General features: G+C 38.9%; 1 protein-coding gene across 1 annotated transcript in view; it reads right to left on the minus strand.

Annotated features, from left to right (window-relative positions):
• NDUFS4 (NADH:ubiquinone oxidoreductase subunit S4) overlaps positions 1 to 12765 on the minus strand; it is a 44529-nt gene extending 31764 nt beyond the window's left edge. Inside the window, exon 1 of the mRNA XM_052670240.1 lies at positions 12623 to 12765. Within this exon, the coding sequence (XP_052526200.1) occupies positions 12623 to 12708 (86 nt within the window). The 5' untranslated portion in view covers positions 12709 to 12765. The remainder of the gene's footprint in view (positions 1 to 12622) is intronic.
• Between the last annotated feature and the right edge of the window lie 5073 nt (positions 12766 to 17838).

Consider the following 17838-nt stretch of genomic DNA (forward strand, 5'->3'; position numbering starts at 1 on the left):
GAACATAAAAAGTCATACGCAAAAAATATATTCCAGGTGTGAGTTTAATAACCAGGGCAGGAACTTTGCGCTTTATTGTCAGGCAAATCTATTTACAAAAAGAAGCACTAGTCATCTAAATACACTGAATAAACAGGACAATAATTTCTAGCATTTGACCTGTGGCTTAGCGTGCATTTTCAAAGCTAAATGCTAAACTGGTTTGCCTTTGGAAATGTGACCTTGTTTAATATTTCTAAGTACTAAGTACTTTAGTTCTTTTGGGTTCTACTGTAATTATTCCACAGAGAAGGAAATCCGTGCAACAGCCGGGGAAAAATTCACAGAGCTAGCACAGGCTCACACGAGCACCTGGGCAAACACGGGCTTCATAGCCAAAAATAACTTTGAGAAAGCCCCAGGATGACACCAGATTGTTTCTCAACCCTGTTGTATACAAAGCCATTAATTGGATCTGATGTCATGCAAGTGCTTCTAGATCCCTTTATGCAAATAATTCAAATTATTCTAGCCTAGCCCAGACAGCAGTGTACAGACTATAGAAATACTTCAGAGAATGGGGCTTTGAACATTAAGAATTACCCCAAAATGTTTAAGTAATAATTGTAGTAATCATGAAACTCACTAGGAAGGGAGATTTGATGTATTATCTTTTCAGCAATATGATCTATAATTTATAAGATGTTCATGGACTGTCAGGTGGGCAGAGGACCAATTAATAACTGCCACATGTGCAGTTGCCAATCATCAACTTTTCATTACACAATACTCTTAAGCACAAAACCTTATCTTAGAAATTCATCTCAGATCACACAGTTGAGAAGGAAGACTGCCTGTGGACCAGTGGAAACCTCTTGTAGGCAAGTCAGCTGAAAGACAAGTAATACCAGAAATGCTGCATAGCCTGTATCAACTATCAACTGAATATTATTATTTAATGAAATGCAGTTATGTTCCTGTCATTTACAGTGATTTAAATGAAAATGTAAATAACTTCTTCGATTTTTGTAACTATGAATCCACTTCACTACTCCTCCTGTCTCAACTTTTCCTTCTTTTTTTTAATCTGAGGGCATACTATAGAGTTTTATTTATTCTTTGTCTGCTTCTAATTCCAAAAGCTCTTATTGCTGTTTTGTTAGAAAGCCGAATAAAGCTAACAAGGAAGGGGGGAAAGCAATGTGGGGAGTAAAGACAAAATACACAGGTGACATATTTGCTGTTTGTTCATAGTAAATGTCAAGTTTCTCCCCACACACACATTCATATAACTAGACAGTAACTAAAAACTGTGCTCTCTTTATAGCAAGAACAACAAAAGTCAAAGGGTTTAATTCCAAAACTGTGAGGAATGAAACTAATGTTTCACAGCCCACCTCTGTGTTAGAGAAGTCCATGCATTTTGAACAAGAGCCTTTGAATTATGTAAAACTAAACAAGAAATGCAAAGATACAGGAATCTTCACTCAAATTGTTCTCCGGCAAATTATTGTCTTGTTTTTTGGCCCCATTCTCTTGATTTTACCTTCCTATTTAACCAAATGTACAGGTTTAGGCAACAACTATTCAAATAATCTCAATGTAATCTCAAAGTCTATTAAACATAGCTGATAAATTAAGACAAAGTCTTTTTTATTTTAATGTCCTTAAACATTTATAGCGTAAACTACTCAATTGTATGTAGGTCAGTCTGAATTAGTACCTCCTGTTTATTTCCGTGGAAACTACAACAGAGACAAAGAGCACAATAACACTATTTGACAAAACAAATTCTCAACTACAAAACACTGTTTTTCAACACTATCATCACTGTTACCTGTGCATTTTTGCCAGCAGTGAGTAAGAGCTCTTCATTTTGTGGTGTAACAGCTGTGCCTGGCCATGCAGTAAAGTGGCTTGCCTTTCATGTCACTGTTGCCACTAATGAAACACACCACTCACCACTTCACTGTGCTCACATCCACTGTGTGGTCTCCACAAACTTTGAGTGACCACTGATGAATGTCAGTGGATACCACTTCTTACACATGGAAGAATTCAGTAACACAACTTCACAGAATCATAGAGTCACTGAAGTTGGAAAAGATTACTAAGATCATCAAGTCCAACCATGCTACCACGCTCACTAAACCATGTTCCTCAGGGCCGCATCTACCTGTTTCTTGAATACCTTCAGGGGTGGTGAATCCACCAGTTCCATGGGAAGCCTGTTCCAGTGCACTGCCACTCTTTCTGAGATTTTTTTTTTCCTGATTTTTCTATCTGCCTTTTGACAGATTATCAAATCTACAATTCCTTGGAGTTTCATCCAGGACTGAAGGGGCAGCAGCAAGCCCTATGCACCAAATGGAGTTAGCAGTTTGCCACAGGCATGGAATAAAAATCCTATATTGAAAAGAAGTTTTACACAGACAGTCTCAAAACTGTACAACTTATAGAATTCTATTTGACTGGATTTCCAGAATTAGGAAGTGAAGCTCTGATTCTACCCTGGAAGACATATTCAAAACAGTGAAATTAAAGCAATTTACTACACTGAATATAATGGATAAGAGATTTAATCAATCAGACAAGGTGAAAAACACTGCTGAAAAAGTCCTTTCCTGCATCAAGAACTGGAAGAAATTAATTGGCACTTCCATGTCAGATGCCACTGTGTCAGACTGCCCCTCTGCTGCCACCTGTCATACAGCAACAACATGGAATGGAACATTGTTGGGAATGGTATCCTCTACTGTTGTACCACCAATGCTGGCCTCTGATTTGTGGGCCAATAGAAAAAAGTAAGAGGCATTGCTTTCAGAACAGGCCCCGTATTAAGAATCAAGTATCACAGCAAAACTATGGTTTGGAATTGTTCATAAAAGTCAATTAATCTACATGGTTAGTAAGTCTTAGGTGTTGGGCAGCAATGAAAAAAAATTTACTCTAGAGCTGTCAATTTTTGTTTGTATTATTTCATAAACAATACAGCCAAATGGCTCACAAATGGTACGTGACAGACAGAAGATCACTTTTCCAAATCACACGCTTTCAGCAGTTGTTTTAGATGAGAGTGAGATAATCCAGCTAAAACTGAGGATAATTTCACTCTTTCTTTGTCCACTTCATCTTAGCCATTTTACTCTTTGGTTTCCCTCCTGAAATACCACACAACTTAATCTTCTACAGCTCATTATTTTCTCTTTCTGACTGTCCACGTTATTCCTTCACTGAAATACTCCAACTCCTCCATTGTACACACTCCTGAGTGGAACAAACATGATATTACAATAATTCTTTGCTTACTGAGCAACATGAAGATATACCAGTGATGCCATCTGACATGCGAGAATAATAATAATTTGAGTTTTCAAGCCAGCTTGTGCTGAATAAAACATTCTGGAGACACAAACTGGCTGCCAAACCATGTGTGTCAGGGCCCTGAGGACACCAACAGGCCTTAGAAAATCTGACCAGTCCTACCATGGGTCTCTGAACACACCAGGAGATCCATTTAAGCTCAGCTCCGGATCTTCAGTCCATAACTGAGTGACATGATTAAGTGTACCTTTCTACAGCCCTGGCTCTGGATCCTGCCTCAATCCATCACTCAACTTACAGTATCTCTCCTGCCACTTTTTGACCTCGTTGCCTGGATGGACTTAGATACATTGCAGCTTGTTTTCAAACTTGTATCTGGCTCTCATCTCCTAATTGGAGTCCCTAGGTGGACCCTGGACCTGGCTTATCCCTTAGCTTTACCTGGGACTGTTGGCAGATCCTATTATCAGCATCCAGTTCTGCTTATGTTGAGACGACTGCCCTGATCAGTGAGGGCACTGTCCTTGCTTGGATCACCTCCAGCTTCCAGCTTACCTTCCTTTCAGAAACAGCTGGACTTTAATGCTTCCTTACAACTTGATAATCATGATTTCCTATTAACTGCAGCTTCAACCATTTCATGTAACGTATTTGCATTTGTTTTTTAGCATTACTACTTTGAAAACAAACCAGAAGACTTAATTTTTACCTAGTTTCTCTATAAAGACCTAATTTATATTTTATCACTTTCTAAAAAGATACTAACAACACAGATTTTTGTGGGGAGACCAGCACGATCAATTACCTCCTACAGTATACACTTGCCTTTAGGTGTGCAGGTAGCTGCAACCTACATGGCTTATGAAAGCATCTCCAATTGAAGTTTTACAAAGTTATCACATCAAAACTTCAAACATGAGTTTACATGCAAAGATGATTAGTAGCTCCATGGTGCCAGTTTAGAAAAAAAGAAGCTTCACCTGCAGCATACCATATAAATCTCTGCAGTCTTGAGACAACTACTCATGAAGGAGAATTTACTGTTTGGCACAAGAGTAACTGTTAAGTTACTTAAATGACACCTACTTCAAAAAAGTAGTTGACTGCACTGTTGTTCCATAATTATCTTTATTACTTTCTTTCAATTTAAAGCTGTTAAACACTTCTTACAATCATTTTTTTGAGAACTCATCTGTGAGATAAAAGTAACGTAATCAGCTACTGCTCCTGTATTTCTGTGCTCTCCTGTACTTTTACTTATACACTGACTCCCTCCCACTCCACTGCTATTACAAAGGGAAAGCTGTTTCCTAGCCTTCTTTCACAGTCCTATTATCTGAGTGGCTATTAGCAATCTGGAAGGAGACTACTGCGGAATAAACCCTTAAGACAAAACTGGTACTTCAAATTGGTACCTCATTCTTGAATTCCAGTACAGAGAGCAACATTCAGACTACTTGTCTCATTCTCTGGTAGGCACAATCAACATCAACTGTATTACAAAGCATTACTGCTGCCGAATTTCCCTGTGGATAACTTGTGTGGTACATACAAATACAGCTTGAACACATGGCACAACAGTCAAAACCACTACATCAGGAGCTGTTTCTTTTCTTAGTTCAAAATATTCCAGTTCAACTGAAGGGAGTAAGGCACTTCTTTGTTGTTAGGTCATTAAATACAACTCCAGTTTCATAACAAGAAATGGACTTCTGAAGATCGTTGAATTCAGACCAAAGCATCCATAAAATCTCCATTTAGAACTACTGAAATGCTTAAAAAAGACGGAGAATTAAACAATTATTCTATGCAATAGTTTTTTTATATACTTCAATATAAACGGCATCGCTAATACTAGCAGAACATTATCTTATCAGATTCATAGCAAATGACAATCATCAGAAGCATGTAAGTGCTGAGAATGCATTAATAAAAGATCAGACTTAAAATATTTAATATAAAATCATACGTGAGTTTTAAAAAATTAGTAGAAACTGTTCATGAAATCTTTCATAGAAACACTGCAAGAATAACCAGCTGCAAGAAGTGTTTGCCCACACACATTCTGGAGCTGCCTACAGTCCGTCTAGTCTAGTCAGAAATTAATTTACTTCCTCAGCATCAGCTGCAGGTCAAGGGAACATTACAGCATACACAAATTACTGCAGCTATGCATGGCCTGTTAACAAAATAGTAACTAAACATACTTTTGTACTGGCTAGGAGAGAGCAACTGCACCTATAAGTTCAGACAAAAGTACGCCACTATTTCTTAAGAAATATGAAAATATGCATTATAAAGATAACAATGGTTAAATTTTCAGATTGACACCTGCTAACTTAATGGTACTTTTTAATAAACAATAATGGATGCAATCCTAACACGGTCGGGATACTTTGTGACATATTTAGAATCCAATTCTTAGTAAAACTTAAAAAATTCTATCAAAATCCACTCCACTATTATGAGAACAAAAGAATATATGCAGACTAGATGATAAAAATAAGCTCTTAAAGATTATATAAATTTACTGAAACTGTCAGTATAAAAGATGTTTCTGAATTTGTTCTCATTTTCAGAAAAACTATTCGTAGTAGCTTTGAACTTTCCCGCTCAGCACTTCTGTGCATGCAACTTTTCTCTTATAACAGCTGATTTTGTTTACAACTGCCAGTTTGGTCAACAGCAGAAAAATCAATAGCCACTGTGTGAGCTGGTGTTTCTTTAACTTCTAATTTTCCTCAGAATACGCAAGTTTAATTTCAGGCCTTATGTTAACAAAAACAAACAAACAGAAGAAGAAAAAAAAGCACATAGACATGGTTCAGAAATGCACAAGTTCTATTATTAAGAACAGACTCTTTCTTCCATCACTAAGATCAGCATAAAGCACAGTAACTATGAACAAGATATCAGCAAAAAGAATTCTTCCCAAAAAGTATTTTCCCAGACTAAGTTAAACATGCTGAACAGTATACACTAAAACCATGCAACTAAAGCACATTTTATTATTTTGCTGACAGATTTGAAATGCTAGCTATTGACAGATAGCATTCAAATTCCCCTACTCCATATATCTATACAGCATTTCTTAATCTATAGTTTTCCTGATTTATTTGACAGAAAATGATTTAAGTCACTGTAGCATGTTTAACAAAAACAAAAAAACAAACAAATAAAAAAACAACTCTCAAGCTGAGAGATACCAAAGATCTGGTATTAGGAAATATCACCACAAAATCCATCTCTATAGAAGCTCATTGCTTTTTTTGTTTGTTTTAGTCTAAAATAAGAGTCCTTCTCAAACTCAGGATCAGAGCCTATTTTAAACTGCTTAGTCTCTAAGGAAAATACTATAGCCCTCTGCCTTAGGAAATTAGCGACAACAAACTTAATCTGACCTTAATTTTTATTCCTCTCAATCTCTACTCCTCTACAGATCTCTAAAGCACAAGGAAGATCTACAAGTCAGTAGAGTATGAAAAAGTTATTTTAGCAGGAAGTAATGTTTTTTGTTTGTTATTTTTTTTAAATATGTCAGACTTCAGGTAAGTGATTCGTAGTTCTAAGCCTAAACTGGCTAGCTGCCACTGGGCTGATAATAAAGGCTTTCAGACATTTTACACTAGAGGCAAGCCTACAGCTTATTTAGTATTCATCTGCCAAAATAAACATATCTTAGTAGTCTTCCTTCTTTTCTCTATTAAACTTTGTATTTCTAGAAAGGCTGTCACTCCTCCTTTGGGTTTCTAATTCCAAAAGTGAAGGAAACAAATACAATTAAAGTAAGTCACTCTAAGTTATATTCTCAGTATAAGCAGCAATTTAAGAAGTTTCGTCAGGAATGTTCCGCTGTCATCACTTCCTGCTCTATTTACTTTTCTCCAATTACATTAGAAATACAGCTATTCCCGGAAAACAAAACAAAACAAAAGCCCACGGCCTTCTTTCCTTTTCCCCCTTCTGAAATTTTGGCCTTCCACACCTCTTTTCCTCTTACATCCTCACCTTTCTACTGATCCTCAATCTAGAACAACAATGAAGCTATCTGAACTTTATGAAATATTATGGGAAACCAACATGGTATTAAGGACAAGAATTAGGAGGTTAAAGCATATGAAACATACTATTTTTTACTTCTGTGTTTCTCTCATCTGTAAAAGAATTCATCTTGATAGCAACATTTTAATATTCTGAATGTTTCACTTTATCCAAACTTTCCCATTCTTGACTGAGTCTTTCCAAAGCTTCCTCCTTCTCTGCTAAAGGAAACAAGGAACAGGCCACCTTGCTCCCCACACTGCTTAAAGTGGGAAACAAAAAACACAACTCTGGCTCACAGGAGTTGCTCTAACCTAGCATGGATATGCACATCCACTAATGATAGACCAGTCATGCTGGCTCATCAGCTCTTGCAGGACAGTTGCAAGTAAGAGTTATTAATTTTGATATTGTATAGAATGCACTATAACAGAACTCAAATTATCCTATTTGTCAGAAATCTTCTCTGTCTTTTAAGGCATGCAAAACTGATGGGGCAGGAGTTCTTCCTTCACTATAAACAGAGACCAAAACATCATTAAGAGACAAGTTATTATAAAAAATAACCACAGGTGATGCTTTCAATCATGGTGAATACATAAGATTTGGCTACTACACTCCCTTGTATCCACACACAGTTATTGTTTGAATAGTGTGAACAGTCAAAAGGGATGGGTTTTTCACGAAGTATGCACTTAATTACACGCAGCATTTACTTTTACATTACTGTTCTAGACTATCTACAAGATCAGACAAAGACTCGCTGCTGCTTACAGTTTTGTTTTTAAACTGATATTCACTAACTGTACAAATAGCAGTGTTTTTAATCTTTTTATCCCCCTTATATATTTGCCTCTCCAGACATTTCACTCAAGTCCTCAGGTCTGCTCCAAACCTTCACTAAAATCTGACTAAGAAATTCATTCAGCATTTTGGTTTACAGCTGTACTAATGTGTACTAATACAGTTTGATTCACCATACTTTCTTTGTGATATACATTAAAAACAAAATAGAAATTCAAAATTGAATTGTAAAATTCAAGTTAAATATATATTTTAAAAGGCTTATTTTCCCTCTAAACAACCAAAGTACAACTTATACAGTAAAAGCAACATCCCCATCAACTTTGTATCCTTATCTTATCCTGAAATTTTAACCCAGGTAGCCTCTGTAGATGCAGTTATCCACTGGAATCAATTTTGACAAAATTAAATGTTGAGTATTATTTTTTTATTTGAAAAAAAATCAGAGCTTCTGATGTGTTTCAAAGTGAGAACACAACACTTACATTATCTTGTATGGCATATGTGAGAATGTGGCTAGCATGCACAACAGGTGGATGAAACAGTAAGGACAACTTTTGTAATGTGTTACTACTCCAGATCATTTTTTTTGTTATTTGTTTTTGTTTGTTTTTTTTTTTAAAGGCACTTAGGTTAGCACTGACACTGGCTAAGCAGTGCTTTTATTAGCTAAGTACAGCCAAAGGATTGTGAATCTTTGTGCAGCCATCTGGTCAACCTGGATCTGGAAGATCTGGAAGACTGGGAAGTCTATTAAGCCACATACAACAAAATGTGCAACAAAATATTCAACAAAAGGCAATATTATTTTGAGGAAAACAAATAATTAAGAGAAAAAAAAAAACAGTATGAAAAGGTTAGTTTTTCTCAGGGAAAATAAATGTAAACAAAAGATGAAACATTTTCTGTGTTATTGATGAAAAAGCAAGGTAGCAACTGAACAATGTGCTACGCTTCTTCTGCATTTAGAAGTCCTTTATTTTTCCACAAAAATGGCTTCCCCCTCTTTTTCTGTTTTGAGCAAACCTCTTGCCAACTTTGCATATGCAAAGGGAAAAGTAATATTTAAATGGCATCCCAGATTTCCTCATTCTCTTGAGCATATGGCAAGAACTGAGTAACAGGCTTTTTACTCCACAAATATCCTTAATTCCTCACTCTGCTAACTTCAGGTGTCTATTATGATGAATTAGCAGAACATTTCTGATCAGCCTTAGTCTCTACAATACAATTACAAGAAACAGGCAATAAATTTTAAAGAACCATTATCTGTCACTGAAAAGTGGTAAGAACAATCCATTATTATAAAATGTATGGACTGTATAGCCAGATATTACACCTGCACATACAAAACATTCTGCTTCTACAACATAAATGATTCTCTTTGTATCATAACTGTGATATCTTGTGAGACAAAGGGATCCTGAAATTCTAAGTGATTTCGGAATAGCTGATTCTCAATTTAGAATAAATTCATTTGTTCTTCAATGACAGAGCATTTAAAGTTCTCTTTTCCCAGCTTAACCTACCTACATTCTCTAATTCAGGGGAAAACTATGATCTTTCCCAAGTGAATGACATTTAAGAGTCTCTCCTTTGTTTTCCTCCTATTCACATGAAATTGTACCATTTAAGTTAAACCCTTAAATCAAATTCTGGCTCACAGTAAGTGAGTGGTCAAACTTTATGTAATTTGGTAAGGCAGACACATAAGGTACATCCTTCCCACTGAGATCAAATTCAGACAAACACACTGAACATAACTTCAAGATCACGAAACAATAGATCTTAATTGTGAAAACTTCAAAACTGCAATCTCAGTTGCTAATGCTCTATTAGGTTTGCCTTGAGACAGAAGGATGGACTCAGTAACTGCTGCTTCAGTGATTTTAGCTAGACATGCATCATTTCCTAAGCATATCAGAAATGGTGCATGTACTCTTAAGTTAGGGCTGAACAGTTATTTCTCAGTTGTGTTACTAAACATGGGTTCAGAATCATCAAGCCACTAGGACATGCAAATTCCGAAGTGCTTAATCATCAAATTGACACATTTAAACTTGGTGTTATAGGAAGATGTACTATGCATTTGTAAGAAACAAATATAACTCATGGAAATTAGAACAGAATCTCCTGGCAGTACTGGAAGATTCTCCAGGAAACTGGTTTCAAAATCATAAGGCAGCTAACTTATTCTGTAACTGCAGTTTCAAGAAGCGTGGAACTATTGGAATTTGTGCAAATAAGAAACTATTAAAAAAGCAAAAACCATTTCAGATAAAACTCATGCTTTAAATTTTAAACTTTAATCCTACAGTGAGCAAAAAACAAACAGTATTACTCCCATAATTTTAGCTAGCATAATGAATCTGTAATTTCAACATTACAGAGAATCCTAGAATGGCTGAGGTTGGCAGGGACCTCTGGTCTACACAGCCCAACAGCAGCTCCAGTAAGGACACCCAGAGCAGGATGTCTGAACCACATCCACACGGCTTCTGAAGATCACCAAGAAGCAGGCTCCACAACCTCTCCAGGCAGCCTGTGCTAGCACTCCATCACCCACACAGAACAGAGTGCTGCTTGGTGTTCAGGAAGAACTTATGGTGATCTATTTGTACCCACTGCCTCTTCTGCTGGCACTGGACACTACTGAAGAACCTTGCTCAATCTTCTTTTATCCTACATTTAGACAGTTCTATATAATGATGAGAACCTCCTCCAAGCTAAATTCTCTTCTCCACACTGAATGGTCTCAGTACTCTCCTCCTTTCCATAAAGAAGAAAAGTGAGGCTGCAGGTCCTTTCTCATCTTCTTGGCCTTTTGCTAGACTCTTTTTGGTACCCCCAAGTTTCTCTTGTACTAGTGAGCCCAGAACTAGACACATTACTCTAGGTCTCCTGGTTCCAAGCAAAATTTTTTTCTCAGTCTTCTAGCATGCAATGACTGTAAAACTGTGTTAAACTAAGTAAAAGAGACTTGCAGTGCCTCTCCCTTCTTCTTCTCCAAAAACCTTGCAGATTTACAATCAGGCTACTTTCCCATGGAATGTGAAACATATATTCAACTTCTCCTGAGACAAGTATCTCCAAGATCTCTCTTAGTAAAATAAAATAAAATAAATTAAAATAAAGGTACCCTAATACCATAATTCTCTTGTGGCAGGGCAGAAACCTAGGGCAGATCTTATCCCAGAAGAAATGACATCTTCAGAGTCCCTTCCACAATCTCAATGCTATTCATTCCCACCTCTGTTACAGCCTACTATTTGTTCTGGAATAACTGCTTAGAAAATTGGGTGCTTCAAGCAAACACACACGAAAAAGCCTGGATGAGTTGACTGCTCCAGTGTACCACACAGTGGAGGAAACTTTTTGCTGACCAAAAATCATAAAACCATGACAATCAGCACTATAGGGAATGAAAGGAAGGGCAGAAACAAGCAGTCAGATGCAAACAGGAGGTTTCTGCACTAGCACAGACAAGTTCCTAAATTTATATTCACAGATTCCAGAGAACTTTGGTGAGAAGGAAGGTTAATTTCCAGCGCTGTAAAAAAGATGTCGATGTCATTTTAAAGGGGAACAGGAACCAATGGAACAGTCAGAGCATAATAAAAAGGGTAAAAATGAAGTAGTATGGCTACTGTCCTTTTACCTCTTCTTGTGTGTGTATGCAGTTTCCTGTGTGTAGATTTAAATAAATAAACACGTAGAAAACATGCACAGATATTTTAAATAATTACTGCAACTTTCCTAACTAGGAAAGCAAACCCTTCATGGTAAACAGCAGTGAACTTCATTTGTTTTCCTGATCAGAAAAGATGTTATAAAACCTTGGGACATGCACAGAAGACACGCACAACTCTTCAACTACAAGCTGAGCAATGCATTAAGTCCTCGATAACGTCTCCTCTTCAAAATAAATAAATAAATAAATAAATAAAAACAAAAAAAAAACAAGCAATGACAAAGTGCCAGCAAAAAAATTAACAAGTGCTTTCCAGCACTATTTCATGGATGACAGTGAAGTGCAAGTGAAAAATCAGCTACGTATTGCCTGGGAAAACATTAAAGGCCTCGTTGAGAAGCTTCAAAGCAGCACGGGGCGAGGCGAGGGAAGTCTGCGGGAAGCCGGGCACAGCGGCTTCCAGGAGCTGCGGCCCCCGGACGCCGCAAGGACGAGGGGCGGGCTGTCACGGCGCGGAAGGACAGGCGCAGGCCTAGGAAGGCCTTCCCGCAGAAAGGCCTGTGCCGGCTGCCCGCTCGCAGCCCGGCCGCCCCCTGCTCGCGGAGTCAGCCCAGCTCCCAAGGTGGCCCCGGCGAAGCGCTAGGCCCTGCTCGGGCTGCTCGGGCTACTCGAGCGGCGCGGAGCGGCGCGGCCTCTCCTCGGGCGCGGCCTTTCCACGGGTGCGGGCCCGTCGGTGCGGGGCGGCCGCACTGCCGACCGGCGAGCGCACGCGGTGCTCATTACCTGGCCGGCGACAGGCGGACCGCGGCGGCGCCGCTGCCCGCCGCAAGGTGCCTCAGAGCCGCTGACATTGAGAGAGCCGCCGCCATGACGGTCGCCGCAGCCGCTGGAGGACGGCGTCGTCGCTGGGCCAAACCTCCTCCGCTCAGACAGGAAACGCGAAGGCGAGAGGGAGAGAAGGAGGGGGCAGGGCGCGCGCGGGAAGGCCGGCTGATTCGGGCGCCGAGCCCCGGTCTGCTCTGACGTAACGCGGCGGGCCCGGCGTCGCAGCCCGAAGTGCGCGTTGCCCGTCAGGGCTGAGAGCCTCAGCGGCCTCTCGCCGCCGTGGTGCCCAAAGGCTGGGGCCGTGCATCCTGCACAAGTGCGTGAATCTGCCCCAACTGTGGCTCTGGTAACTTTGGCGCTGCTCTGTCTCATTCCATTTCCCAGTCAAAACGGCGTGCGCCCTGCAGCCAAAGCTGAGCTCTGGTGTATCTTCTATGGAGCATGTTCTAGTTTTACTGTCTAAACTGCATTCTTGGTTCACTGCGGTAAACAAGCATTTAAACATGGGCTGTACTTACAGAAGCTCTGTTGTGATTTTAAACTGCTTCATCTCTTGCAGATAAACAGGGAAGACCAGCAAGACCCCTATTCTCTTAAAGTCATATTTTTCACGTATTAGCTACAAAAGGCAAGTTGGTAACAGCACTTATATCCAAGAATACGATGCTGCATTCATAGTTGAAGAAGACAGATAAAGGAAGAGTCAGATACTGTTGTGTTCAGTGCCAAAACCTCAGATGACCTAGAGCTTTTGGAAACAGTGCTAGAGTGGGATTTGTAATACTGTGAGGGACTAAAAAGTTTCTGGTTCTGGAGAAGTCTGCATTCTTAATATTATATGTATTTAATACTGAAATCTGGTATGGTTTTGGGGAAAAAAATTGTCAAGCTTATCTAAAGTTTTGGCTTCAATCTTACTGAAACACGGGAAAAATACCTAGAAGTGTTAGACAAAAAGTTGCGAATTTCCTGCAGGAGGAGATGTTAGGTTTAACTAATAGTTTGTGAGCTGTTCTTGGAGAAGCCAGCCTTGTTTTCTATTTTGACAGCACAGAATGAGATACAAAAATTCTACAAGCAAGTGAACTCAGCATTTCCCTGTCTCAAATAAAGTAAGACAGAAGAATGATGGTTTTAGTTAAAAGTTAAACAAACTTTTAACAAATTTTTTTCTGCAGTTATCAAATCAACAGAACATTAATTTCCAATGAGAACAAACAAGCCACATGCTTGCATTATATAATCCTAATTAAATGTCAGACCTGGAGCCACTATTTCATAGTCTTTGTATTAGGGAAAGGTTGCAAAACATTTTCTGTTGTAAATCATTCTGTTAGTACTTCTCACTCAAATATGTAATTTTCTACACTTTCTTCCAGTCAAATATTACTGAATTATGGGGAAATGAAAAAGTATAATATTTTTCTCTTTCGAAACAACAACAGTTATTCAGAAAAAGAAGAAAAGTGAAAAATTGTTCTGGGCAGCATAGTACAAACAAAGTAAGGAAAGATGTTTACCCTTTTGGGTAGTTTTGTGGACAGGAGTATTTAAATGGAATTTTTTCATCATTAGTGGACACGGTCGAAGTCAGATATAGTAAGGCAGACAGCAGGAATAATCTTGTAGCAGTGATGAATTGAACATGACCTATAAGGAAGTGTATAGGAGGGAAAATATGAAGAACCTTTGCGTTTGTTAGTTTTTCTTCAAGTATTTTGAGAGAATACTTTGAAAAACTCTGTTCCCCAATTTTTGGTTTTTTTCATCTGCATCAGTTATGTATCTAGTCATGCATGTTCTCTCTCTGAACCTTCATTCACATGCAGACAGAGTAACAACATCTGCATCTCAGAAACCCAATAATTTTTATCCCTCACTTGCAGTGGCCTGAGTGATGGCAGGTCATAGGAGGCCAACATACCAACTCAGATTCACTTTGGCTAATCTAAACTTGTATCTTTTGTGATGGCTCAGCTGGGAGAAATCTGTCTTATCCTGAAAGCAGAGGGAGATTTAAGCTGTTCAAAGACATCAGCTGCTGAAGAGTGGTTTGGTGAGGCCAGTTGTTCTTGAGGGTCCAAATGTAAACTGAGGCAAGCTGTTTAAAGTGGGCAAGCTGTTTGAGTCTGTCTACTCTCTGTCAGTTTTCAGATAACCAGAGCTCATCTGAAGACCTTCAGGGTAGATTCAGGTTTCAGGGGTTTTGCATCTGCTGTCTTCTTTCACTGTCAGAGATGTAAGTAGCAGTTTTTTCCTCACATGAATGCTTCCTATGGCTCGCTTCTTTGAACTCCTGCTTTTCCTGCTACCTCTCCTGTTGGTGATGGGAAAAGGACAGGGTAGTATGGGGCAGCTGGAGCTTAGAGCTGTCACTCTATTAACTGAATCCGTTAGAGGAAGATGCCAAAATCAGGAGCTGCCTTTGGCAGCTGCAGAAACAGGACTGTCTTGTGCTAGATCGCTGTGCCTGATGGGCTTGAGCATGTGCGCAAGTGAACGTGCTGCTAATTGCTAGCACAGTCCCTGGAAAGGTTTCTGCCCGGGCCAATTAGCACCGTCCCAAACAATGTCTGAGTACAGTCTGGGAACCAGCGTGGACTGGGGACTGTTCCTAATAAGCAGTGTGGATGAGGCCAGTCTGGGTTTTGGATTATGTTTTTGGAGCAGGGGAGAAGAGGAGAGTTTAGTTCTGTGGATGTGAGCTGTGCCACGTCAGCTGAGCTACATCAGGGGTACAAAAGGGTCCTTTGACTGTTTATTTACTAATATAAATGTAACCATAGCATTTGTTGCTGAAGTATTATTGTATAGTAGTCACAAACACAAGAGACTATTTCTAGACAAATATCCGTAGCTCTCCAGAGACAGCATGTGTGGCAATTCCAAGTACACAGTTTACTGTGAAATTAATATGCACCAACAGTCCCCTTGCAGTCTGGACCCTGAGAAAGGGTGAGAGATAGGAGTTTTTCTCTTTCCTACTTTTAACAGACTTACAAATAAACCTCTAAGATACTCCTTCATAGTTTTAAGTTGGGTGTATACTGTTTTATCTGCTTGGCTTTGTGTAATGTATTCGTATATATAATGTACTTGTATCCACTGAATTGTTGCATCTTAGGTTAAACTGATCAATTTGTGCGCATATGCACAGTCCTAGAAAATAAAACATTTAATAAATAATACAGTAAGTCAATTTTTGAGGTGACCACAAAAGAATCATCTGAAGTCCATACTTTCATGAAGGCTTAAACTTTTCATTCATAATTCTGGCTGCAAGCTGGTCTTCTGTCACTGATACACTGTGAAACACTGTCCCTCAAGACTGAAACAGTTTATGTGCCAGCACTTATTGTGCTGTACAGTATGCTCACAGTTCCTATTGTCTCACTCTATGAGAAAGCTTATTAGCTTAACTATGCAGCGTTAGAGTCATATTTTCTCCTGACATATGTGAGCAGCACACGTTCTGAGAATCTAAGAAGAAAACCTTTTACTTTTTTTTTTTTTTTTTTTTTTTTTTTCTGTAAAACTAAGGCTCTAGAGCTTTATTCCATGCCCAAGGAAATAAATTCATAGACTATGATAATCTCAAATAAACTGCAGTTACAAGTGAGAAATCTAGAGATATTTCTTAATGAATTGTTGTTTCGAATTGTGTTTTTTGTTTTTTTTTTTCTGGGAGGTTTGGAAGAACTATAGAGGAAACAATAGCATAATTCTTTAAGATTTTGAAAGCTTTATGTGGGAGAAAAGTGGTACAAGGGGGGTATAACACACAAGTAAACTAGTCATACTGGTTACAGCTACATGTGTTCTCAGTTCCATGTTGTGTGTTGGTTTTATTGCCTTTATGTTCAGAAACAATCATTTTAGTTTTTGGATGACTCTCGCGTTCTGACCTTTCATGTAACTAAGCATGACAATAGCTTTAAATGCAGTGAGTTATTTGCATTAACTAACTGGAACTTAGTTTTTTTTTACTATCAATTTTTAGTTTGAAAAACATATTTTGGCAACATGAGGGCTCATTCTGATGAAATATCGGTTGCAGTTATGCTGACAGGTTTTTTTGAGTATTAGCACTGGGACAAAGACTTTCTCTTACGTACTCATTTTCAAACCCCACTGTGCTTTCAGACTCAATATAAATTTAACAGATTTAGTCCCAAATGTCAATTTCTGCATCAAAAGATGAGTGACCATATGATTGTAAGAACATTGTTTGGGAATTTTAGTTTTTGTTTTCATTCTCTATACAGCAGCCAGGTTGGTAAGGAAGATGACAATATTCTCTGTATAGTCTGTTTGATTGCATATGAAATGTAAAGTGCAGTCATAGTTGTCTGGATTTAATTTTCCCCCCTGTTTCGTATGGGGGAATAAAACATCTCAGCTCATACAGGAGAAAAAAAATTAAAACCAGGCAATACCAGCTCCATTGTAAGCTTCACATGCAATCGAACAGCCTCATAGGGAAACTCCCCTTCCTAACTGCACTGCTGCCACTTGTGAACTACAATTAAAAAAAAAAAAAATCACTTTTTATACTCCCTGCTTTCAAGCTAGACATTGACATGTGAACCAAAATCTTCTTTTTAACTATTGCCCGGGAGGCCACCAAAGAATCCCAGCTGACCCCCTGCCATCAGAGTGAGTGATGGTAGGCTGCTGGTGTTGCAGCTCGCTTCCCTCGGGCTGCCACCCTGAGAGATCCCACCATCCACCCTCGGTATGAGTGACATTAGCCCACTGGGCTTTGAAAACACTTTTCAGGTCGCTCATCGCAGAGAGATAGCTTCCTTCACACACACCATCAGGGTGAGTGACGTCAGGCCTCTGGGGTTTAAAATACAGGCCCTCAGGCTTGCTAAGCTGACACTGCTGAGAAAACTGCTTTTATTGTTTTACATCAGCAGGGACCTCTTTGTCTTTCTTTGTATTGTTTACTTAGAAGCCAGCCTCCCCCTTTCCCGACTCCCACCCCAGACAATTATTAACATCTGTAGAGTAATTTCTACTTTTTTTTTTTTCCTAACTGGAGGTGAAGCAGATTTTAGTCTTTGAATTTTTATAGCCATCTGCTTTCTCATATGATTTTTGAAAGATCCTGGGTGTGTCTGAGTACTTGTTAGTGGGAGTGTCTTAGTATAATAAAAGGAGAACAATTC

Source organism: Tympanuchus pallidicinctus, unplaced genomic scaffold (genome assembly GCF_026119805.1).
Source record: "Tympanuchus pallidicinctus isolate F22 unplaced genomic scaffold, pur_lepc_1.0 scaffold9, whole genome shotgun sequence".
NCBI lineage: Eukaryota > Metazoa > Chordata > Aves > Galliformes > Phasianidae > Tympanuchus > Tympanuchus pallidicinctus.